The 26,529-nt window shown below is 38.7% G+C and overlaps 2 protein-coding genes across 3 annotated transcripts in view; both read right to left on the bottom strand.

Annotated features, from left to right (window-relative positions):
• The window catches only part of LOC121386631 (monocarboxylate transporter 14-like), a 37,074-nt gene extending 34,643 nt beyond the window's left edge, over positions 1-2,431 (bottom strand). Inside the window, exon 1 of the mRNA XM_041517594.1 lies at positions 1,931-2,431. The gene's annotated coding sequence lies outside the window, so the exon portion shown is untranslated. The remainder of the gene's footprint in view (positions 1-1,930) is intronic.
• A 10,879-nt stretch (positions 2,432-13,310) lies between these two features.
• Positions 13,311-26,529, bottom strand: part of LOC121386706 (ribosomal RNA processing protein 1 homolog B-like) — a 29,786-nt gene continuing 16,567 nt past the window's right edge. Inside the window, exons 6-11 of one of the 2 annotated variants that reach the window (XM_041517701.1) lie at positions 25,118-25,337; positions 22,087-22,184; positions 21,653-21,813; positions 18,559-20,009; positions 15,798-15,879; positions 13,311-13,558 (exon numbers count right to left, since the gene is read on the bottom strand). In XM_041517701.1, the coding sequence (XP_041373635.1) occupies positions 13,311-13,558; positions 15,798-15,879; positions 18,559-20,009; positions 21,653-21,813; positions 22,087-22,184; positions 25,118-25,337 (2,260 nt within the window). Of the gene's footprint in view, positions 13,559-15,797; positions 15,880-18,551; positions 20,010-21,652; positions 21,814-22,086; positions 22,185-25,117; positions 25,338-26,529 lie in introns of both variants that reach the window. The other variant, XR_005959687.1, reaches the window with a different exon arrangement.

Raw genomic sequence — 26,529 nt, 5'->3', positions numbered from 1 at the left:
TTTTTACAATTTCATTACATTATCTTGCCTAGAATATGAATATATCTTTAACCAATGTATTTCTAGCCATCGTAATGTTGTGTAGGCCTGACATCTTAGGATCGATTTTTGTTTTAAATGGTTTCAAATGCCAAACGAAATTTGAAATAATTCGTTCAAAGGCCAATCCAAATATATCTCCGTATAATGCTTCATATTTAAAATATAAGGTAAGATATGGTTTTGTTGTTGTTGTTGTTTTCAAAGAGGAACAAACATGATTTGTGTGTATTTTGTTGGGGGGGGGGGGGGGGGCATAAGCATACCAAAACATTACCCACACATTCATGTACTACTAACCTGTAGCACAGGCGTAGGAAAGTCTCTCTCTCTCTCTCTCTCTCTCTCTCTCTCTCTCTCTCTCTCTCTCTCTCTCTCTCTCTCTCTGTCACACACACACACGTCTGGGGCGGATCCAGCTTTTCTGAGGGGGGGGGGGGGGGATGTCCAAGACAAAAAGTGCACCATAACATTAAAAAACCAAAAAATCCTAAATAAAAGGGGCACTTCTCAAATTTGAAGGGGGGGGGGGGGGTCCGGACACCTTGGACCCCCTCTAGATCCGCCCCAGTATGTATATATATATATATATTGTATATATATATATATATATATATATATACACACACACACACACAGAGTCTATATATACAATGTTACGTATAAATATATATATATATATATATATAAAAATCATCGCTGCTGCTACAAAGTGGGAGGGGGGGGGGGGCGCACATACCACGGCCTTTGACCAGTTGCGGCATCCATTAGCCGATAATTAATTAACCAATGTGCTCTAGTGGTGCCATTAAGCAAAATAAACTTTGACTAGTTGTGGTGCACTGGTTGGAACGATAAAAAAAAAAAAAACAAATCAGCTGAATGGATCAAATTATCCACCAATGTGGTTTGATCCTGCGATGCAAGCACCCGAGGCGAGTGCTCAACCGACTGAGCTAAATCCCCCCCCCCCCCCCCCCCCCCCCGGTCCAAACCAATCAGGAAGGAAGGGGTGTTTAATTTAACGACACACTCAACACATTTTAATTACGATTATATAACGTCGAACATATGGAAGGCAAGGAAATGTTTTATTTAACGACGCACTCAACATATTTTATTTACGGTTATGGCGTCAGACATATGGTTAAGGACCACACAGATATATAGAGTGGAAACCCGCTGTCGCCACTTCATGAGCTACTCTTTTCGATTAGCAGCGAGGGATCTTTTATATGCAGCACCACACAGTCAGGATAGTACATACCACGGCCTTTGTTACACTAGCTGTCGAGCACTGGCCAAAACAAGAAAAACCCAATGGGCCCACGGACAGGGATCGATCCTGGACAAACCGCGCATCGGGCAAGCGTTTTTCCACCGGACTACGTCTCACCGATAAACCGTCCCCCACCCACTTATCTATTAGAATCAGATGCGAAATTTTCATCCTTATTAAAATAAATATCAGTTCCCAATTGAGAAAAAAAATCACGTCGTGCACATATCGGTATGTTTGAATGTTTTACAGCTGTAGAGAAGGTATTTTATTTAGTTAAAAGTATAGAAACACGAAAGTGAAATAAAGGATAGTTCGTTGCAATTGATATTGAGTAAAAAAACAAAATGACGGTGCCACAGCATTCTGCCACAGACATTAGGTTAAATTCTTCACGTCTAGTTCAGTTTAAGGGCTTAGTTCTATTATATCATTTTAGATACGCGGTCTGTAAGCCACAAAATCGTACGATTAACTGTACAAAGCCTTATCTAACGGCATTTACGCCAGAAAAAAGCAGCGCATACCGGCTTTTTGGAAATCAGCTGATTGCAACTTCCGCTGAGCGAACAATGACGTATATATGTAAACACGAAATAAAAATGCACATACCTCTTTTATATCTTTCCCCTAAATCGATGTTGTGTGTCCAGTAAAAGTCACTCGGACGCTGTTTCTTTATACTCTGGGAAATTTCATATTTTATACCCTTCCCCTTCCTTATACTTAACAAAGCAAAAACCGAATCAGCTGGTTCGTGATAAAAATAGAACATGAAGCAAACCGTCCTTGACTGGTCGATGAGGAACGAAGGGGGTTAGAGCTCATACCCAAATTCGGTCAATATATGATTATGCTCACTTTCGAATTAAAACATTTTCTGTCACATACATGGAGTGGACTCTATTAAAATATTTGACAAAATACTAGATAGATACATGGCAACACAAATTGTATGACAATGTTTGGTTCATTTGCATTATTCGATTTCGGTAATGAGAAAGTGAAAGGTACTGTCGGTTCTCTTATGTTTTTGTTCTACAGGCACATGACTTCATAGCATCGATTTGTATGGGTTTTCGTTTACCTGTTTATAAACTATTCCATTACAGAGTTGCGCAGTCAGCTGTGTTAGTTACCCAGTGATAATACATCTTGTACTATACACAACTGTGACAATGATAATACATCTTGTATTAGACGCAACTGTGTTCGTGATATACAGCGTGTAGCCTATTACACACAGCTGTGTCCGATACATTGATTAGATCACGCCAACTTATCATACCTTTAATTTCAGGATTTATCAATATCCAATTAAAAGAAGGAAATGTGTCATTTAACGACGCACTCAACACATTTTATTTACGGTTATATGGCGTTGAACATATGGTTAAGGACTACACATATATTGAGAGAGGAAACCCGCTGTCGCTACTTCATGGGCTACTCATTTCGATTAGCAGCAAGGGGTATTTTATAATATGCATCATCCCACAAACAGGATAGCACATGCCACGGCCTTTGATATACCAGTTGTGGTACACTGACTGGATCGAGAAATGGCCCAATAAAAGATCTCTTGCTACTAATGGACAAATGTAGCGGGTTTCCTCTCTGAGGCATATGTCAAAATTACAAAATGTTTGACATCCAATAGTCGATGATTAATATATCAATGTGCTCTAATGGTGTCGTTAAACTAAACAAACAAACAAACATTTATCGACTAGTTTAGCAAAAATCGTGGTATATACTGTCTGCGAGATGGTTCTTATAAAAGACCCATTGCTGCTAATCGCAAGTAGGCCTAGTAGTAAATTGGATTGCTGCAGCGGGTTTCCTCTCATTATCTGAGTGGTCCTTAACCATTTGATTGATTGATTGATTGATTGATTTCAACTTATTTTCGTGCTTATATCCAATTAAAGTTCAAGCACGCTGTCCTGGGCACACATCTCAGCTATCTGGGCTGTACGTCCAGGACAGTGGGTTAGTTGTTAGTTGGTTAGTTGCTGTGAGAGAGAACATGGTGTAGTGACATTACACCTACCCATTGAGCCCTTAAGAACTCGCTCTGGGTTGGAGCCGGTACAGGGCTGCGAACCCAGTACCTACCAGCCTGTAGTTCGATGGCTTAACCACTGCGCCACCGAGGCCGGTCCACAGTCGGTTATTATAATGATAAATGGTCGGGGGGGGGGGGGGGGGGGGTGTTGTTAATTGAATATTGGGGCAGGACGCAGGCCAGTAACAGTTAGGGTCCGCGGAGAGTACTTGGATCCAGTTCAAATTGGGTACATAAGCATTGCGATGACTTTTTAATATTGTGTTTTGTAACCAATATAATTTCACCGGCTTCGGTAGCGTCGTGGTTAGGCCATCGGTCTACAAGCTGGTAGGTACTGGGATCGGATCCCAGTCGAGGCATGGGATTTGTAATTCAGATACCGACTCCAAACCCTGAGTGAGTGCTCAATGGGTAGGTTTAAACCACTTGCACCGACCAGTGATCCATAACTGGTTCAACAAAGGCCATGGTTTGTGCTATCCTGCTTGTGGGAAGCGCAAATAAAAAATCCCTTGATGCTAATCGGAAAGAGTAGCCCATGTTGTGGCGACAGTGGGTTTCCTCTCAAAATCTGTGTGGTCCTTAACCATATGTCTGACGTCATCATATAACCGTAAATAAAATAAAAAAAATTCTTTCTTTCTTTCTTTCTAATATAATTTCATTGATAGGATCATTATTTCTAGTTTTAAAGCGAAAAATTACATTTGATTTAGGCCTATTAAATTTAATGTTACAGCCAGTTTTTGTATGAATATCAGATGCCAAATAGAGTTGACTAGAGGTGCCTATAAACCGTAAGTCTAGAATCAAGACTCTAACACTAGTCTGATACTTTAATGTCATCGCAACGCAATACAAATTGACTGTGTGTGAAGTCATTAGATATTTGAGTTTAGACTAAAACGTTTTATAAGCATGGAGCCAGGAGAAGGGTACGGTGGTCAAAGCGTACGAGACACAGGGCGGGGTTTGCAACTGAAGCAAAACCTCAAAATCGGGCAAACAGTATACAGATATTCGATCAAAATGTACTGAAACCTGTTTACCATGTATTTCCATCATACTACCCTCAAAATTGGTTGTAATCCATGTAAAAATGCCAAGTAGTTCGTTTGCAACACTATATAGCTGTTTGGTAGTAATGCTAACATGAATAAATATTGTTGTCCAGATTCGGGCAATTTCGTTTCATTCGAACAAAAGCCAGCTCTGCCACCCCCACCCCCTTACAAAAATAGAAGCAGCCCGATGTTGAGATGAAAGTCAGTTCCTGCTCCACACAATCGATGGTCGAACTCGAGTGTGGAGGTTTAGCGCAATACCTATGACTGGCGGAACATTCTGGAAGGAATTCCATTTGGCGGAGTTTCAGTTTTAGGTCTGGGGATGAATCTTCTAACAGTAAACTGGCTGCTGGTGACTGAACCTGGAGTACACAATAGTTCGTGTATATGTGTGTGTCTCCCTCTCCCTCTCTCTCGGTGTGCTTGTGCGTGTGTGTGTGTGTGTGTGTGTGTGTGTGGGAGGGGGGTGATATCGGGATACCACCTTGGATAATTTTAGTTCCTCATTTTGACAATCACGTATTTGCAGCCACCCTATGTTCATGCACGAGGGGGCGTGATCTAGTTGTCGTTTCTATAGCGATCGCATGAGGTGCTAGGGTAGTAGGGTCGAATCCCTTTAGAGGACTCATTCTCTCATTGGGTTTCCCCGACCCAACCAGTCCCCCACGACTGGTACATTAAAAACCAATATGTGCTATCCTGTCTGTTAGAAAGTGCATAGAAACGATGCCTTGCTGCTAATGGAAAATGTAGCTGGGTATCTCTAAGATTATGTCACAATTATCAAATGTTTGACATCCATTAACCAGTAATAAATCAAATAACAGAATCGTTAAAACGTTTTTTGTTTTTTTTCCTCAATTTTTATTTTCATGTACGACACTGTTCAAGGCGGCGAGGGGAGCAACGTTTATAGGGAGGTCCTGGGTCGGGTCATGCTCCCCTGAAAGATAATTATAAAATATAATTTGATTAAAGTAGGAGGGGATTGAAACCCCCCGCCATCCCACCTCCCTATTAATTAAATACCTTTGGTCCGATGCTCAGCCACTGGCCTTGTCAGAGACGTGCCTGGACCTCTTTTGGACACAGGCACGCTAATAAAATAACAGTAACAGCATCTAATGCTAGTATCAGACTGCCAACAGCCTGCAGAAAGTTGGCCAACTTTCTGTGGTCACGACTTCTACGACGTTCCAGTTGCCAGTCTGAGCGCTCTTACGACTACTACGACGACCGTCGTATCCGATTCAAAATATGAATCCGGGACCCCGACATCTGATGCAACTTTGACAGGTTCGTAGATTAACTAAACTTAGCGTCCATTTTTTATGGGTTGAAACTAGGGTGAAACGTTAATAAACAAGCACGACAGAATCAACTAGACATGGGTGTGTGTGTGTGTGACTGAGATCGAGGGAGTAAAGCAAACTGTAAAAACTATATGTCCTGAAATGCAATTTCCTGCATGCTAAAAGTAAAATTCATCTCTGCCTTATGATTTACTACCAATAATATTTTTTATTCAGGATTATTGGGGAGGCGTGTGTGTGTGTAGCTGTGACTAATAAAACCTCTAGTGTGTCCATACCATTATTATCTCTTGCAATCCGATAATATATGTGAATAGAACGTTTAAAAACATTGGTGTTCTCGTAGTGCGAGAGGGCCTGGGTGTGTAAGTGAAGGAAAAGGTAAAGTAAAAATAAAGTTTGTTTTATTTAACGACGCCACTAGAGCACATTGATTTTTTATCTTATCATCGGCTATTGGACGTCAAACATATGGTCATTCTGACAATATTTTATGTTTTTTTAGAGGAAACCCGCTGTCGCCACATAGGCTACTCTTTTACGACAGGCAGTAAGGGATCTTTTATTTGCGCCTCCCACAGGCAGGATAGCACAAACCATGACCTTTGTTGAACCAGTTATCGATCACTGGTCGGTGCAAGTGGTTTACACATACCCACTGAGCCTTGCGGAGCACTCACTCAAGGTTTGGAGTCGGTATCTGGATTACAAATCCCATGCCTCGACTGGGATCCGAACCCAGTACCTACCAGCGTGTAGACCGATGGCCTAACCACGACGCTACCGAGGCCGGTGTGAAGGAAAAAAAACTACAAAACAAAACCGAATGGTGATTAAAAGGACTATCCGAGCTTGCTGCACAATGAGATGTTTTCGACTTCTAACATTACATATTAATATATTCTCTTGTTTAGAATATCAGTATCTGTATAGCCATGGTGTCTCTGGTCGTCTAAATATTTGTATGTAGCCCAAACAAACTGGATTTCGTTGCAAAATAATTTCGAACGTAAGGGAAAAAATATATATATATTAGGATATAAAATGAAGGTTAACCTAGAATGCATATTAGGACCACCAGAAACACATTTATTATAAAGCTGCTATCTTTTTTATGCAGAAAAAAAAAAATATTTGATATGCATTAGTTGTTAAAAAGTCTCTGTTGTCGAAATCTTAAACACCGAAAACTCAGGATCGTCCCTTTGACATTCACGCCCTCGTGTGTATAAAGTCAACCGTAATCCAGAAACACCTATAAGGTAGGTACCGAGTTCACAGCCCGGTATCGGCTCCCACCCAGAGCGAGTTTTAATGAATCAATGGGTAGGAGTGCCCAGATAGCTGAGGTGTCTGCCACTGGACAGCGTATTTGAACCGTAATTGGATATAAGCACGAAAATTAATTGAAAAGACATTTTGTTTACGGTTATATGGTGTCCGACATATGGTTAAGGACCACAGGATATTGAGAGAGGAAATCTGCAATCTAATTAAAATTAGCTCCACTATTACATGTGGATCTAACAGCAGCCCATTGAAGCTCATGTTCAGTTGACCTTTCATTCGACCAATCAAAACCTTACTTGCAAAATCATGCCAGTGATTTGAAAAGAATTTGAAAACATTCGGGGTTATGCCGAGGGTATACGAAATGTTTCGGGTCAATTACAAAGTATGCCTAAAACTAATTGCAATATAAAATTTTATATAAAATTCGTTTCAAGACGAAAAAACCCCACCCCGTGATGGCATAGCCATAAAATATGTTATTACTGCACTTTTCGCCCTCTTTTTTCAATGTTGAAATAGACCAAACAAGATCACCTATTGCATAAATAGTCTCGCCCGATATTTTTAGAATTTGTATGCTCCCGAATAACGCTATAAAAGGCTAAGTGTAATTGGTCGATATTAAAATTGTTATTTATAGATGAAATGTCACCTGGACATGGGAGTCCACGCAATGCTGTTAGATTTACTGGTAGACCCAGTAGAGCTAATTTTAATCAGATTGGGAAATCTGCTGTTGCCACTTCATGGGCTACTCTTTCCGATTAGCAGCAAGGGATCTTTTTATGCACCATCCCACAGACAGGGTAAGACATACCACGACCTTTGATATACCAATCGTGGTGCACTGGCAGGAACGAGAAATAGCCCAATGGGCCCACCGAAGGGGATCGATCCCACACCGACCGAACGCTGTACCACTGGGCTATGTCCCGCCCCTGAAAATAAATTGAAATGAAATAAAGATAATTAAATCCATTATATTCACACCGTAACCAAACGATTTTCGGGGCCTTTAAATTTGGAGAAGGGGTGTGTATCCCCAGCACTCACCCCTGGATCTGTACATAATCTTAATAGCAGACAAATTACAGGCACGGATCCACGACTTTGTAACAGAGGGGGCCAAAAACCTGTTGTTGTTTTTGAAAATAAGACAGGTAGACGGGATAATGTGTACTCTGTAATATATATTGTTTGACCAAATATCAAAGGTGGTGTGGTGGGGTGCCCCACCTTTATCCGCACCTCAATTATTTATGTTTATTAATGTGCACCTAAAAACACAATACTTTATTCTAATCACACTGAAGATCAAATACAAAACCAATTTTTTTTTTTATTATTATGTTTCAAATTTACGAGAGAACACAATATTGAATTCATAATTCCTGTACATAAAAGTGCATTGGAGGCTGTTCAACAATGACATTAGACAATATTTGGAGTGTTTCACTGGGCCGGAAACATAAAATATATTTCGAATGGGGGGGGAATTATACATGGATCAACTCGTGTAAATGGCAACCCAATAAACAAATTTAAAAACAAAACCTACCCACCCAGAAACAAAATAGGAAAGTCCCCTCGTCAGCCCCCCTCCCCCCACCGTTTCACTCAGTTAATTCAAGCAACGTTTTGTTATGCTATAACCACTACTCAGCACCCCTTTTCAAAGTAATGCTGACAGAATTAGCGTTTTCCTTTGGTGATTTTGTTGTTAGTAATCAATACTAGATGGAAACAAACTTTGTTTCTTATATTATAAACTGCACACAACTGCAGTCTTCAGCAGATTCTAAGGTTCATATATAAGGTTGGCATGCATTTAAACAAAATCTTCAATGATTAAAAAAAAAGGCCAACAGAAAACAAAAAAGCAACAAATATTGAAAATATAAGAAAACCCAAACCAGCTGAAATCTACTGCAATACAAAAATGTATTTAATTTTGTTATTTGAACAAAACTATTATGTACAATTTACATGCTGTTTGTACAACATATAGGTTGGCCTACACAATAATTCAGTTAATGTAAAAAAAGAAAGAAAATGTTTTGCATAATACTGAAAGACTGAAACCCACTTCCTCTTTGCGAGTTCAAATTTCTATATTGCATTAACAAACATTTTTGTCCTTATATACAGAGGATATTTCATGTTTTTTGTCAAATATAATTTATATCTCATCTCGTGAAGTTTGCGATAATATCTCCCGAGTCACGTAAGTGCGACGAGTGTGATATGATTGCTAACTTTACGAGATGAGATATAAATCATATTTGACAAAAAAACTTGACATTTTCTATTTACTATATAACTTTTGGCAATTTAGCTTTATTTTTAAAATGCCGGCAGCAAAATAGTTCTGGCTTTCTTACAGTGAAGATAAAACTTTCTACAGTAATGATATCACATTTCAGAGTGAAATTTTCACTCTGAATTGTGTTATCGTCACTGAATGACTGATAACACTTTTATTTCACTGATATTTTAAGATATTTCACTAAATGTTATATAATAAAACATATTATTAATTATTTTAAAGGCATGGCGACAGACGGGCATTTGGCTACATTGAATATATAAAGATACTTGAGCCTCTTTTCAGCAGGTCAACTGCTCAGTGACCCCATTCAATAAAAATGTGTTTCTTTTGTTTAACGATACCACTAGAGCACATTAATTAATCATCGGCTATTGGATGTCAAACATTTGGTAATTCTGACCCTGTTCAGTAGGTCGACAACTATTTGACCCTCTCTTCTGTAGGCAAACTGCTATCTGACCTTGACTTCAGTGGGTGAATTGTTATGTGACCCAGTCTTCAATAGGTCAATTGCTATCTGACCCCATCTTAAAACAGACCATTTATAAAGAGCTGTCTCTAAGACTCCCTAGGGGTGGGACGTAGGTCAGTGGTACAGCGCTCGCCTGATGCGCCATCAATCGAGGATCGATTTCCATTGGTGGGCCCCATTTCACCATTTCTTGTTCCAGCCAGTGCTCCACAACTGGTGTGACAAAGGCTGTGGTATGTACTATCCTGTCTGTGGGATGGTGCATATATAAAAGATCCCTTGCTGCTAATCGAAAAGAGTAGCCCATGAAGTGGCGACAGCTGGTTTCCTCTCAATATGTGTGTGGTCCTTAACCATGTGTCTGACGCCATATAACCGTAAATAAAATGTATTGAGTGCGTCGTTAAATACAAATATTTCCTAAGACTCCCCATCACTCATCTGAGAGAAATTTTCAGCTGCCCTTAAGCATGTGAATTTTAAAAGAAATGTACCACAAAAGGTATAAATGTCAATATTCAATATATCTTTAATGGATCCCAACAAACTAAGTTAGGAGAGCAATTAATTCATCCACTCATATTTTTGGATATGGCGAAGTCTTCTGTTTAAGATTTCCTCAGAAGATAAAAATCTTGTTTTGTTTAACAACACCACTAGAGCACACTGATTTATTAACCATCTGCTACTGGATGTCAAACTTTTGGTAATTAAAGCCGCACACCCTAGTTCCATCCAGCGAAAATAAATTATAATTTGGTTAATCTACAAACCTGTAACACATTTAGATCACGTTTTTATCAAATGGAGTGAAAAAGCAGGTTTTATATCGATAAATACCCTGGGAATCCCCATGTCCCAATTGTTTGATATAATTTTGAAAGTTAGTATTCTGATGTCACCGGTAGATGTCGCTCGAAGCACAACAATGCCTACGTCACGACAAATTTCACAGAGTGGGCACAGACTTGGGGTGCGTTCTTTTCACCTCTCCTGGACATGTTCCAACTGTTCTGTCCTGGTTGTATCCCCTCTCCAGATATCGTAAGACTTTTAAGGATTTGTAACGTTTTGTATTGAGACACTTACTTATCTGAACTTTATTGTTACTGAAAATATTCACGAACTGTGAAGAAAAATCTCACAAATGAACAAATGGTATACCAACATCTGTGACGTTTACACAGGAAGATTCTTGTGGAAAAAATGCAAAAAATGCATTTCGTGGTTTTACAAACATCAGGATTACCAAAAAGCACTTCAGGTGAATGGAAATGTGTATTCTAAATAATAAAACGTAAGTAAAGTGCAATTTTATTTGTGAAAAATGGGGTTTAGTAGTGAAAAACAACGCCATAATGGTTAACAAATAACTGTAACTAGGGTGTGTTCCTTTAACTCGTAGTCATCAGAGGAAACCCACTACATTGTGACCAGCAAGGGATCTTTTATATGCACTTTACCACAGACAGAAAAGCACGCACCACGGCCGTTGCCAAGTTGTGGTGCACTGCTTCGAACCAAAAATAAATCCAATCAGTTGAACGGATCCACCGAGAATATTCAATCCTACGACGCAAGCACCCGAGGCGAGCACTCAGCTAAATACTGCCCAGGGCCCCGTTCCACGAACCTATCTTAGTGCTACGATCACCTTCAATACGTAAGGTAGTTATGGACTTATAGTGATCTTAGTGCTACGATCACCTTCAATACGTAAGGTAGCTATGGACTTATAGTGGTCTTAGTGCTACGATCACCTTCAATACGTAAGGTAGTTATGGACTTATAGTGATCTTAGTGCTACGATCACCTTCAATACGTAAGGTAGCTATGGACTTATAGTGATCTTAGTGCTACGATCACCTTCAATACGTAAGGTAGCTATGGACTTATAGTGATCTTAGTGCTACGATCACCTTCAATACGTAAGGTAGCTATGGACTTATAGTGATCTTAGTGCTACGATCACCGTAAGTGCATAAGGTAGCTATGGACTTATAGTGGTCTTAGTGCTACGATCGCCTTAAGTGCATAAGGTAGCTATGGACTTATAGTGATCTTAGTGCTACGATCACCTTAAGTGCATAAGGTAACTATGGACTTATAGTGGTCTTAGGCTAAGATCGCCTTAAGTGCATAAGGTAGCTATGGACTTATAGTGATCTTAGTGCTACGATCACCTTAAGTGCATAAGGTAGCTATGGACTTATAGTGATCTTAGTGCTACGATCACCTTCAATACGTAAGGTAGCTATGGACTTATAGTGATCTTAGTGCTACGATCACCTTAAGTGCATAAGGTAACTATGGACTTATAGTGGTCTTAGGCTAAGATCGCCTTAAGTGCATAAGGTAGCTATGGACTTATAGTGATCTTAGTGCTACGATCACCTTCAATACGTAAGGTAGCTATGGACTTATAGTGATCTTAGTGCTACGATCACCTTCAATACGTAAGGTAGCTATGGACTTATAGTGATCTTAGTGCTACGATCACCGTAAGTGCATAAGGTAGCTATGGACTTATAGTGGTCTTAGTGCTACGATCGCCTTAAGTGCATAAGGTAGCTATGGACTTATAGTGATCTTAGTGCTACGATCACCTTAAGTGCATAAGGTAACTATGGACTTATAGTGGTCTTAGGCTAAGATCGCCTTAAGTGCATAAGGTAGCTATGGACTTATAGTGATCTTAGTGCTACGATCACCTTAAGTGCATAAGGTAGCTATGGACTTATAGTGATCTTAGTGCTACGATCACCTTCAATACGTAAGGTAGCTATGGACTTATAGTGATCTTAGTGCTACGATCACCTTAAGTGCATAAGGTAACTATGGACTTATAGTGGTCTTAGGCTAAGATCGCCTTAAGTGCATAAGGTAGCTATGGACTTATAGTGATCTTAGTGCTACGATCACCTTCAATACGTAAGGTAGCTATGGACTTATAGTGATCTTAGTGCTACGATCACCTTCAATACGTAAGGTAGCTATGGACTTATAGTGATCTTAGTGCTACGATCACCGTAAGTGCATAAGGTAGCTATGGACTTATAGTGGTCTTAGTGCTACGATCGCCTTAAGTGCATAAGGTAGCTATGGACTTATAGTGATCTTAGTGCTACGATCACCTTAAGTGCATAAGGTAACTATGGACTTATAGTGGTCTTAGGCTAAGATCGCCGTAAGTGCATAAGGTAGCTATGGACTTATAGTGATCTTAGTGCTACGATCACCTTAAGTGCATAAGGTAGCTATGGACTTATAGTGATCTTAGTGCTACGATCACCTTCAATACGTAAGGTAGCTATGGACTTATAGTGGTCTTAGTGCTACGATCACCTTAAGTGCATAAGGTAGCTATGGACTTATAGTGATCTTAGTGCTAAGATCGCTCCGTGGAACGGGGTCCAGAACCACAAGACTCTGTCCTGCCTGTCCTCAGAAGAAGTCCGCTGCCCTTGCTCGGGTAAGAACCCTGTTCTGATACCGTACTGGTGTTAGTTCAGACGGCAATAGTGCGTAGTTCACTTTGCTGTTGGAGATGGTGTTTTTAAAGACACTCTTGAACTGTTTTTTAGTTCTCTTCACGCTGGAACCCGGGGCGGGAGACTTGAGGATTCCCTGGGACGGAGACTTGTCAGGTCGAAAGGCTGGATCAGAAATGATCAACAGACTGTCTTTAAAATCTGAAGAAGAAAGAAAAAAACTTGTAAAAACAAAGAAGGATTTAAATGTTTTATTTAACGAAACACTCAACACATTAAAAAACAAAACAAAATTTAAAAAAACAAAAAAACAAAAAACAAACAACAACACATGTATGCCAAGAAAATTGAAAATGGTTACATCGATCTTCATGAAATATTATTAAACAAAATTTGTATCAATTCAAGAGTTGTTCAACTATAAAATACATACATGTAGAATCAGTACAAGAACAGTGCTGTGAATGGAAGAAAAATGTTTTATTTAACGACGCACTCAACACATTATATTTACGGGGGCCTCGGTGGCGTCGTGGCAGGCCATCGGTCTACAGGCTGGTAGGTACTGGGTTCGGATCCCAGTCGAGGCATGGGATTTTTTAATCCAGATACCGACTCCAAACCTTGAGTGAGTGCTCCGCAAGGCTCAATGGGTAGGTATAAACCACTTGCACCGACCAGTGATCCATAACTGGTTCAACAAAGGCCATGGTTTGTGCTATCCTGCCTGTGGGAAGCGCAAATAAAAGATCCCTTGCTGCCTATCGTAAAAAGAGTAGCCTATGTGGTGACAGCAGGTTTCCTCTAAAAACAGTGTCAGAATGACCATATGTTTGACGTCCAATAGCCGATGATAAGATAAAAAAATCAATGTGCTCTAGTGGCGTCGTTAAATAAAACAAACCATTACTTTATATTTACGGTTACAGTGAAACCCCTCAAAACCGGACCCTCTGTAAACCGGAATTCCTTCAAAACCGGACATTTTACTTGGTTCCTTCTGTGTAGAAGAGAACCTCTCTAAACCGGATACCTCTTAAAGCCAGACATTTTACTTGGTCCCAAGGTTGTCCGGTTTAGAGGAGTTTTACTGTATATGACGTCAGATATTGAGAGAGGAAACCCGCTGTCGCCACTTCTTGGGCTACTCTTTTTGATTAACAGCAAGGGATCTTTTATATGCACCATCCCACAGACAGGATAGCACATACCACAGCCTTTGATATACCAGTTGTGGTGCACTGGCTGGAATGAGAAATAGCCCAATGAGTCCACCGATGGGGATCTATCCCAGACTGACCGCGAATCAAGCGAGTACTTTACAATTAGAGTATCTGTAATGAGGTTTTATAACAACGAGAATTGTAAACTTTATAAATTTAAATTTGTACCTATAAATCAGCAAGCCTGTAATTTAGGGTAACCGTTCCATGGGTTACCACATGCTGTGCTTATTTTGAAGCCTGTAAGCAGAGCCGGTTTAAGGATCTGTGGGGCTTGTAGCACAAATAACAGTGGGGTCCCCTTCCCTGGATATATATTTTGCAACTCTTTTGAGGAGAGGGGCACAATGATCTAGGGAAAATAAATGTACACATCACCGTGGGGCTCCCTGAACCGCGGGGTCCGTAGCATGTGCTTCATGTGCTACTAGTATAGACTGGGACTAGGATAGACTGGGACTAATAAATGTACACATCACCGCGGGGCTCCCTGAAGCGCGGGGTCAGTAGCATGTGCTTCATGTGCTACTAGGATCAACTGGGACTAATAAATGTACACATCACCGCAGGGCTGCCTGAACTGTGCGGTCCGTAGCATGTGCTTCATGTGCTACTAGGATCAACTGGGACTAATAAATGTACACATCACCGCGGGGCTCCCTGAACTGTGCGGTCCGTAGCATGTGCTTCATGTGCTACTAGGATCAACTGGGACTAATAAATGTACACATCACCGCAGGGCTGCCTGAACTGTGCGGTCCGTAGCATGTGCTTCATGTGCTACTAGGATCAACTGGGACTAATAAATGTACACATCACCGCGGGGCTCCCTGAACTGTGCGGTCCGTTGCATGTGCTTCATGTGCTACTAGGATCAACTGGGACTAATAAATGTACACATCACCGCGGGGCTCCCTGAAGCGTGGGGTCCGTAGCATGTGCTTCATGTGCTACTAGGATCAACTGGGACTAATAAATGTACACGTCACAGCGGGGACCCCTTAAGCGCGAGCTGGGTCCATAGCACGTGCTACATGTGCTACTAGGATAAACTGGCTCTGTCTGTAAGTGTGCACTGTTTTATGTTTTAGTAATAAACCAAAAAACTTTCAGTATGATGATCAGTCACTGACATGCAAATCAAGGTACAGGACTGGAACACATGATGATGGAGAGATGTTAAATTCTAGCAGTAACACTGTGTAATGTTTACTCACTCAAGGACACATTCCTGCTGGGGTCAAAACTGACCCGTTTTTTCCCCGCCGACAAACACTTGCTGGGGGCCTCATCTGCAGTCTGGAAATACAACAAAACACTAATTAGACGTATGAGAATTTACAGTTTGTCGAAACCATTGCTGGGGGCCTCGGCTGCAGTCTGGAAATACAACAAAGAACAAATCAGGCTTATTAGAATTTATAATTTACAAATTTTATGTAAACAATATATGAGTTTGGGCAAAAAAAAGCAGAAAAAAAAAGGGTAATGGTTTTAGATCAGGTAAGCCATTTCATGCAGGGCTAGCTCCGGATCAGTAGAAAATTTCACCAAATTATGTGTTAAACTTAAATTGTAGAAACTGTGTTATTTTCTAACAAATTATCAATCAGCTCATGAAATTATTTCGCCAAATTATGTATTAAACTTCAAAAACTGTCTACAGATACCCTGTTATTTTCCTAACAAATTATCAATTATTTCATGAAATTATTTCGCCAAATTAAAATAAAGTTTGCCAATTGTTTTTGAATTTTGCAACTGGGGAGTTTGGCAAGTGCCAGAGCTAGCTGTTCATTTCGTGTAAACCATTACCAGGCCCGTAGGAATGACTTTGGGAGTGAGGGGGGGGGGGGGGGGGGGGGGGGGGGGGGCACTGATGGATTGGGTACAAACTCTATATCAGATTTTGGTTACAATGGCAAACATTAATGTGATAAAAAAGGCTCACAAGTGGGGGCACGTGTCCCCCCCCCCCCACCCCCGTGCCTCCTACAGGAATATTACATTTAATCAGGGGTGCATAAATGGAAAATATTTCAGCCCTCCAGACTAGAACCAACTAAAATGTACTAGCCCGCCAGTATTTCTACTAGTCTGCCAGCCCACAGATCAAAATATTATTGTTTAACAATATTATTTAATATACCTTTCAAATGATAAGATATAAATTTGACAAAACAAAACACATTATTAATAACACTTGGTTAGCCAAGTGATCAACATCACATGGCAAACGAAATAACCCCCCCCCCCCCCCCCATAAACCGTGATTAACAAAACCCCTGTTTAATACATGAATGCAGGGATGTCACTAACACTAACAGGCAGCTGCTTTAATAAATGTTTGCCTGTTATAGAATTACTAAGTAAATGTTTAGTATTTTTATACAATTTGTGCATGTTGATAACCTTGTGATATGTGTTTGAAAGTGTGAACCTCATTGGTTAATACAACTGATACAATGGTATTCGGTATTGATACGATACTGATATCGAGCGGTATTTTCGGTGTACTCTGCTTTAAATGCATGCCCGAGTTAAGCCTCAAATGCTTAAATTAAATTTCAGCTATTTTTTTGTTTGTCAGATATATTGTTAGTACTTTACTAAATGCAGAGTTCGACAAATCCGCTAACCCGACGCCCGTGGCTAGTGGTTTTTAAGTTCGGTCTAGTGAGAACCGCAAAACCACTAGCCCGCAGGGCTAGTGGTTTCCACCCCCCTCCTTATCGCTCGATCGTGGGTTTTTTCTTTTTCTCTCGGCTGAAATTTCGTTTAATAAATTTGATTGTGATGTTTGTCATCGAATAATATCAACAACGCAGTCAGTATATAATGATAATCCACTTGAACTAGGTCTGCAAACTGCAGTAACATGCTATCTCTACATCGCCACAGTTACAGCATGCATTGTTTACTTTTCCCTTTCAAGTTTCTGGCACAGGAAATAAGTTTAATGACATGCGTGTTTTGACTGGTTGGACACGTCACGTGGTAGTTAATCTCGCACATATGAACTTGGAAATCTCGCACTTAAGAACTTGGAAATCACCAATTGCGACGACAGGTTAATCTCAATCAAGTAAACCCCGGTCATGCTTTGAATTTCAGTGTTTGTTTTATTTACCTGTTGTTTTCTAATTTTACACTTCGCTGACATATGGTTATCGGCAATCAGGAAAACAATTTACTTTAATGGTAACGCACATGCAATGATTCTGCTTGACCTATTTGTGTATCGGTCTGGATAATGCGTCACAGCTGCCGATACAAGATGATACCTTTTTTGTTCATCAATTAACAACGGATTAGATGTCGCCGTTATATTCTTTTGATATCGGTCTGACACGGGATAATGCCCAGTATTTGAGCAATTGGCATCACCGTTCCTGGCGACATAAATAGTAGGGCCCTAAATGTATAACCCACTACCGAATACACTGAACCATCTATTACTGTGCGTCACACTGTCGTACCCTCATTTAAATTTAATTATTTTGATAGTGGGTTTAGATATCAACCATGAGTTTGCTCAATTATTTTTCCCCTGGGGGAGGGAAAACGCGAAAACGCGAATGACGATGGATCACACTTGACAAAAAACTGAAAGTTACAACATGATTTAAGTGTTTGTTTTATTTTACTGTTATACTCGTAAATGTGTAATGTTACAATTTTTTTTATAAAAATCCAGTTATAATTGATCAGGAATTTGGGCTAGTGCTTTATCTTGGTGGGCTAGTGGTTTTCACAAACCCACTAGCCCTGTGGCTAGTGACTTTTCAAAATATTTGTCATACTCTGCTAAATGGCATAAAACAATTTTTCAGTACCAAAATTTCTGTATTTTGAGATTTGCTTGTTACAGTAAATCAGCACTGACATGATACCGATACTGAACGATATATACAGTATACCGCCCAGCTCTATTGAAGATAAAAAATCAAATTAAATAAATAAATTCTCACACAATACCTCCACTTTCCTCTTCCTGGGTAGGGTATGTGGAGCACATGCTTTGCGTACAAATGCTGGGGGAGTCTGGGATATCTTTTCAAATGCGGCGACGACTGACCCGGACACACTGGTCTTTGTTTCATTCGCAGATTCCAACCATGACGACTGCAGCTTTCCCGCCCATTTCTTACTGGGCACAAAAATTTCAATTTCTCCATCCTGGAGTGGTTTTGTAAAATCGTCCATCAGATTCTTAACAATGCTGGGCTGTTTTGTGGTTTCATCACTGGCGTCTGCTTTTGTCTTTTTCTTTATTTTGGTATTTTTAGATGATGATGAAAATGATGATGATGATGATGTTGTGTGAGCTTTTACAGTGTCCACTGTTGAATCTGGTATAGAGTCTTGTTTATTAATTTTATTCTTCTTTTTGTTTTTCTTCTTAGAAGAAGTTACGTTGCCATCGGCTGTTGCCGATGGATCCCTCTGTAAATCACTTTTCATTTTTTTAGAATCTGAGCTCATATTCTTATCTTGTAGCACAACCTTTTTCTGTTGTTTGTTTTTCTTCTTGGAAGACAACACATTAACATTTTCACCTTCAGCCACTGAAGTATTTGCTAGAACACCAATTTTCATTCCTTCAGAGTTTAAAGAGTTAATTTTATCCAGAGAAACACCTTGTGCCTTCTTTTTCTTTTTAGATGTAGAAGACAAGTTGGTACTACTTTCGACACCACCTTGTGAAGACGTTTTCTGTGTGTCAGTCTTGAAAACAGTTTGGGAACACATAAAATTATTTTCATCCATTAGGATAATTTTTTTCTTTCTTTTCTTTTTCTTGTTAGCAAACAGTGCAATAACATCTTCTGCCAAGCCGATCGTGGCATCTTTATCAGTGTTAAGTTTAGGTTGGGAACTCGATCCATCAGTTTTAAATTTCTTTCCGGTTTTTTTTTTGACTTTAGCCGACATCACATTACTGCTTTGATTTGCATCAACAGTTGAATCTGCCGATTCTAATCCTATACTTTTATTACCTTTTTTATCTTGCTTTTCACTCGACACATTTTCAGCATCTTCTGCAGATTTGACATGCTTATCTCCCCTTTCTTTGGAAATATTTTCACTTTTCTTCTTCTGTTTCTTGCTGACATTTTCACTCGACACATTTTCAGCATCTTCTGCAGATTTGACATGCTTATCTCCCCTTTCTTTGGAAATCTTTTCACTTTTCTTCTTCTGTTTCTTGCTGACATTCTCTGTCTGTTTGCTTGGAACAATGTCCGATTTCTTACCCACGTTATCTTTTGTTTTTGTAGAATGGTTTTTATCATCTGTGTTTTTTATTTTTTTGTGAGCTGTTTCGATTCCAGATTTTTTCTTTCTTTTTCCATTAGGAAGCAAAACACTGTCCTCCTGCCCATTACATTCAAGATCTTCAGTTTTTTTTCTGTCTGTTTTATCTTCTGTAAGTAAATGAAAGAATGGCTTAACATTAGGGGCGTAACAATTTAACAAATACACATGGTAACGAATATGATACATATCACGAATATGAGGTAACAAATACGAATATTTATTACATACCTATTCAATCTTACTATAGTGATAAAGACATTTGGATAAAGACATTTGGATAAAGACATTTGTAATAAATTTATTTTGTATCACAAATATATGATTTACAAATGACGTCACAATGTACTGAAACATTACACAAGGCTTCTGCAGAGTATGGTTCTTAGTTAAATCCATGAAAGGAGTTTTGGTAATAGATTTAACAAAGTGTTGTTATGACATTAAATTAAAAACCGTTTTTATAAAACATAAAAGAAGGTATGTAATAAATACAGAACTTCACATACGTTGTTTTTGCTTCCTATTTATTGTACTCGTTTATTTTGCGAAAGAACACACCACCGCGTAGTGGTATATATCCTTTCGCAAAATAAACTGGTGCAATAAATAGGAAACGAAAACAACGCATGTGAAGTTCTGTATATGTATTCATGTCCATGAACACAAAAGGTTTTTCAGAAAAGAAGAACAGTATTTCAAAAAAAATAATAATAAAGTAAAAAATTATTAATCATGGGTGTTTTTTTGACAGAAGCAAAATCAAGGTACAAGTAGGGTACCAGTCTAATGTGTTGAATAAGAAAAAGGATTGTCTATGTGCTTGATCTACTACAAAACCGGACCACAGACAAACCAGAAAGCTGTCAAAACCAGACCACAGACAAACCAGAAAGCTGTCAAAACCGGACCACAGACAAACCAGAAAGCTGTCAAAACCGGACCACAGACAAACCAGAAAGCTGTCAAAACCGGACCACAGACAAACCAGAAAGCTGTCAAAACCGGACCACAGACAAACCAGAAAGCTGTCAAAACCAGTTTTATGGTCCCGAATTAGTTCAATTATAAACCTCGACACTCTAAACAGCGGATCCTGTCTAAATCAGATAAATATTAGGTCCCTTTTATTTTATCTATATTATATTTATTTATTCTGTTGTAAATAATTTTTGTCTTTTCTCCTCTTCTTTTTGTTGTTGTTTTGGGGGTTTTCCTGAATTCCAATGGTATATTATAAATCCAACTGTATTACTAGCTACCAATATACATATCACAATTTATTTACAAAAATTAAGCTTAACATCTAATGACGTAAAAGTACATGTGTGTGTTTTTGTAGTAACAAATATTGTTTTCAAATTGTTGTACAGAATATTGTCTTTATTAGTTAAATGTACAAATATAGCTTTTGATCACTTATTTTGTAGGTGGTGAATTAGGAGTCCCCAATCATTACCAACGAATTTTGAAGCAATAAATTTTTTTTAAAGTTTTAAAAAATTAGGTCCCCACGGGCCTGTGTGATCCAGTTTAGACAGATTTCACTGTAATATGTAATTCAGGGAAGATTTTTTTTTTCAAAATCTTTATTAGCTATATTTCTAGTCAATTAGCAACTACTGTTTAATGTTTTTAAACTGTGTATTGATCTTGGAAGCTTGTGTAAATAATCGCGACTTGACACTAAACAAAATGTTCTCTGTTATTAAATGGAGACGTATACATGTAGTTTTCCTCCCCAACAGCAAACCTTGAACTTTTTTCTTTTTAGTCTTTTTGTTTTCCTTCACAAAGTTCATCTCCATCTTCTGTAGAGCCTGGACTGCCCGGTTGATTTCCTTCAATTCCACTTTGGTGTCTCCAACGTCTTGCGGCAATCGAGGTATCACCCCATCGGCAGCGTTCTGCAGTCTGGAACAGGAATTAAAGAAATATTTCCTTCATGACACATCATTACATTTTAAGTTACATACACAACTACACTGACGTCCAAAAGAAACTGTACAAGGCTTGACAGGGTAAGATCTTGGTGAACAGAAAATTTCAACAAATTATATAGTACTCTTCGAAAATGCACAAACCCAGTTATTTTCAAAACAAAATATCAATTATTACTTGAAATTATTTAGCCAAATAAAAATAAAATTTGCCAATTGTTCTTCAAATTTGCCAATTCTCACTCACCGTTTAACAAGTCTGTAAATAATTTTCCGGTTATTAGACGAGCAGTCCACCTTGGATCCAGCCTCAAACAATTTATCAGCAATGAGGCGACAATCATACTGTGAAAAAACCCACAGTGAAATATAAACAACAAGAAGACCACTGAGAGTGCTGCTAAAGCAATACATGTCATCCTACCAGGCTCCACATTTCATTTCAATTTATTTTTCTGCTTATATAGTGTTTCCCCTAGAAATTTGACAAGGCATGGTAGACAAAACACTTTGAGGGCATTTTCACCATTTTCAGGGCACTTTTTTGCATTAAAGACAAAAAAAATTGAAATAAAGATAAATGTAATTAATGATTTTGCTTTAATAAATGAATGGCAAAATATAACAGAGATATTTTTATTAATTAATAATACATTTTTTTTGTGTGTTTCATCAAGGCAATTTTAGAATTAATTATTGAAAAAGGCTTTTTTAATCTCAGTGCAGCATGGCACAGGTTAAGGCAAGATGGTGCTAGACTATTGAGGCATGGTGCTGCACCATGCTAACACAAGCTAGACTATTGAGGCATGGTGCTGCACCATGCTAAAACAAGCTAGACTATTGAGGCGTGGTGCTGCACCATGCTAACACAAGCTAGACTATTGAGGCATGGTGCTGCACCATGCTAACACAAGCTAGACTATTGAGGCATGGTGCTGCACCATGCTAACACAAGCTAGACTATTGAGGCATGGTGCTGCACCATGCTAACACAAGCTAGACTATTGAGGCATGGTGCTGCACCATGCTAACACAAGCTAGACTATTGAGGCATGGTGCTGCACCATGCTAACACAAGCTAGACTATTGAGGCATGGTGCTGCACCATGCTAACACAAGCTAGACTATTGAGGCATGGTGCTGCACCATGCTAACACAAGCTAGACTATTGAGGCATGGTGCTGCACCATGCTAAAACAAGCTAGGGAAACCCCTAAAGGTTCAAGCACTCTACATTTCATATCAACTTATTTCAGGGCTCAAACTTAATGACGGCAATTGCCGCCGTTGAGATATAAATTGTCATGGGTTGGGAGCATCAGCGATGGCACGTTTGTGCTGGTGGATAAAAATTACTGCTATTGGTAAAACTCAACAGCAGCAAAATTAATATATCTGGTGTACAATATCAGCCAGTATTTAACATTTGAAATATGCATGTCTACATGCAACAAAATAACCTTTCAGTCATATTTAAAAGTCACCTTTTAAAACACTGCCATAGGAAGGCTTAAAATTGCCGTCGGTGGGCCGTTTTACCCATGGCAATTTTTTCTTTAAATGCTGTGGGTGAAAATTCTTTAGTTTGAGCTCTGATATTTTCATTCTTATATCCAATTACGGTTTAAGCACTCCACATTTCGTTTCAACTTATTTTTGTGCTTATATCCAATTAAGGTTCAAGCACTCTACATTTCATTTCAACTGATTTTTGTGCTTATATCCAATTACGGTTTAAGCACTCCACATTTCGTTTCAACTGATTTTTGTGCTTATATCCAATTAAGGTTCAAGCACTCTACATTTCAATGCATTTCATTTCAACTGATTGTTGTTCTTATATCCAATTACAGTTCAAGCACGCTGTCCTGGGTACACACACCTCAGCTATCTGGGCTGTCTGTCGAGGACAGTGGGTTAGTTGTTAGTTGTTAATGAGAGAAAAGATGGTGTAGTAGCCATACACCTATTCAGCCTGTAGTCCGATGGCTTAACAACGACACCACTGAGGCCGGTCAGGCTCTACTCCTAAGATCAAGGGCCATAACTGTCAAAAATCAATACATTCCATTGCTAACAGAGTTGTGACCCTTGAATAAATCCCGTTAAAAGTCAAACTTGATCTGGCCATAACACTGTCAAAGATATTGAAGCAGAAACAAAACAAATACAATTTTGGAAAGAAAATAATTTTTTATTTATTTTCTTCTCCTAAATAATATCTCTTCTTCAAATATGTAAAAGAAGATCATTATAATAACAATATTATTATTATTATTATTATTAAAAATAAACACCTCCGACCAATTTTTTTTTTTTTTAAATTACCAAAAGCCTTTTGTTTTTGTCCTACTGGATTTTATAATGAAAATTATTCAGGGTATTAAAAACAAGGTTTGTTTAATGTGAACCTGCCTATTATTGGGAAATGGTTTCTACACATTCGCATTGTAATGTGTCATTTATGTTATGAAATAATGTTTTATCTTGATCAATTTATTGTCAAAATCAACCAACAAATGTTAATACTCATGCCAGTTTCCGTAGTGAAGAGATTAAATACATGTCGTCGTTTAATGTTGACATTCTTCCAATATGCCTGTAACTGGGCTATTGTTTCTCAAAGTGACGCTTGTCACACAGTGTGCTGTGACCAGAAAAGCATTGTTAATCCTTGGCCACATTAATTTCAGTAATGCCAGAAGATACTAATTAAAACTTAATTATCAACTACTTAATAAAATCACATTTTTAATAAAACATGTAACTGTTTTGTTTAAACTTTATTACCAGAAGTAGTATTTTATATCGAAATATTACAATTAGAACCTAATGTGAAATGAAACTGGCGAAACATTACGAAATGTACCGATAAATGTTCACTTGGCCTATTTTTATCAAACTTCGCCCCTTTCTCCTGGGAAGGGAGAAATCACTTCTCCTACTTTTTCAATTCTAGATTAGGGCCTGGCTATTGGATGTCAAACAGACAAGACACATACCACAACCTTTGATATACCAGTCGTGGTGCCTTGAATAGAACAAGAAATAGCCCAATGAGCCCAATGAAGAGGGTCGATTCTAGAACGACCGCACATCAGGCGAGCGCTGTACCACTAGTTTCAAAACGAGCAGACTTTAGTTACCAAAGCAAACAGTAATTTAGTAGTGACCAACCTTCACGAGTAGTGTAAACTTCCCCGACAGACAGATACTAGTAACCAACCTTCAAGTGGAGTGTAAACCTCCCCGACAATAAGTTAGTATTAACCAACCTTCAAATGTAGTGTAAACTTCCCCGCCAGCTCATCATCATCATCATCATCACTGGAATCTTCTTCATCATTTTCTTCTTCGTTCTCTTCAGGATGTTCAGACTTCTCGTCTCCTTTGGACATTTTCTCTTCTCTCTCCTTTACATTCTTGATGCGTTCAATTGTTTGTGAAATTAACGGATAAAATATTCCAGCCACAACTCGATGAACAATGGTTAAACTGTCAAATGAAGAAAAGAAACAGTTCTGTAAATGAGCTATTGAGAATTTAAGCCATCAGACACGGAAATACTAGACCTGATTGTACATGTATATATAATCAAGTTGAAAGACATAACATAGTGTTCTTCAATGCAGTAAAGACAGAACAGGGTACATAGCCTTAAAGACCAAACAAATTCAGACTTTCACCTGCCATTTTCAAATACTTTCACACAGTGGTCAAAGAGGATAGAATGCGATAAAAATATCAAATCATTTTTGTTTAATGTTGCTGTCTATGGCAAAAAATTGAGCTATTTTACATGCATCATGACAGATTAAACCTTGTAACTGGAAAATATCAGGTGCATGCAGCTGTAAAAGATATCATTATTGCTTTGGCTATGATTTGTGAGACTTTTAAAGACTTTTAATATAATTCAAAGACTTTCAAAGACCTAAAAAAAAAAAAAATTCTAATTCATAGATTTTCAAGGAATTTAAAAGACCGCTACGAAACCCTGCAGAAACAACTGTTTTATTTATTGATACCCTCAACATATTTTTATTTATGATTATATGAAAACATATATCTACTGATGGTTATATCAAAGACCACACAGATAACGACAGAAAACTCACTGCCAAACTTCCATGAATTACTCTTTCCAATTAGCAGCAAGGGATCATATATATGCATCTCACAGACAGGATAGTACATACCACAGCCTTTGTTACACCAGTTGTGAAGGACTGGGTGGAACAACAAATAGCCCAATGGGCCCATCAATGAGGATTGATCCTAAACCAACCACGCACCACTAGAGTACATTGATTAATTAATCATCGGCTACTAGAAACCTGCTAAATTTGTCCCAATAGTAATACAGCAAGGGATTTTTTATATGCACTATCCCACAGACAGGAAAGCACATACCATGGCTTTTGACCAGTTGTGGTGCACTGGTTGGAATGAAAACAAAGTTTGTTTGTTTTGTTTAACACCACCACTAGAGTACATTGATTTATTAATCATAGGCTATTGGATGTCAAACAGTTGGTAATTCAGATTTATTACACCGCGGTGACGGAGATACCCGTGAGAGATTTTTCATATCCCACAATGTGAGATATGCTTTTTGAGAGGTCATGACCTCCGATCACTTTTCGCACCCTTGTTTTGGCTTTGTACATAATAAATGTAGCATATC

This window comes from Gigantopelta aegis, chromosome 12 (assembly GCF_016097555.1).
Source record: "Gigantopelta aegis isolate Gae_Host chromosome 12, Gae_host_genome, whole genome shotgun sequence".
Lineage (NCBI taxonomy): Eukaryota > Metazoa > Mollusca > Gastropoda > Neomphalida > Peltospiridae > Gigantopelta > Gigantopelta aegis.
The sequence above is the reverse complement of the archived record's forward strand: the minus strand, read 5'-3'. Positions and strand labels throughout refer to the sequence as shown.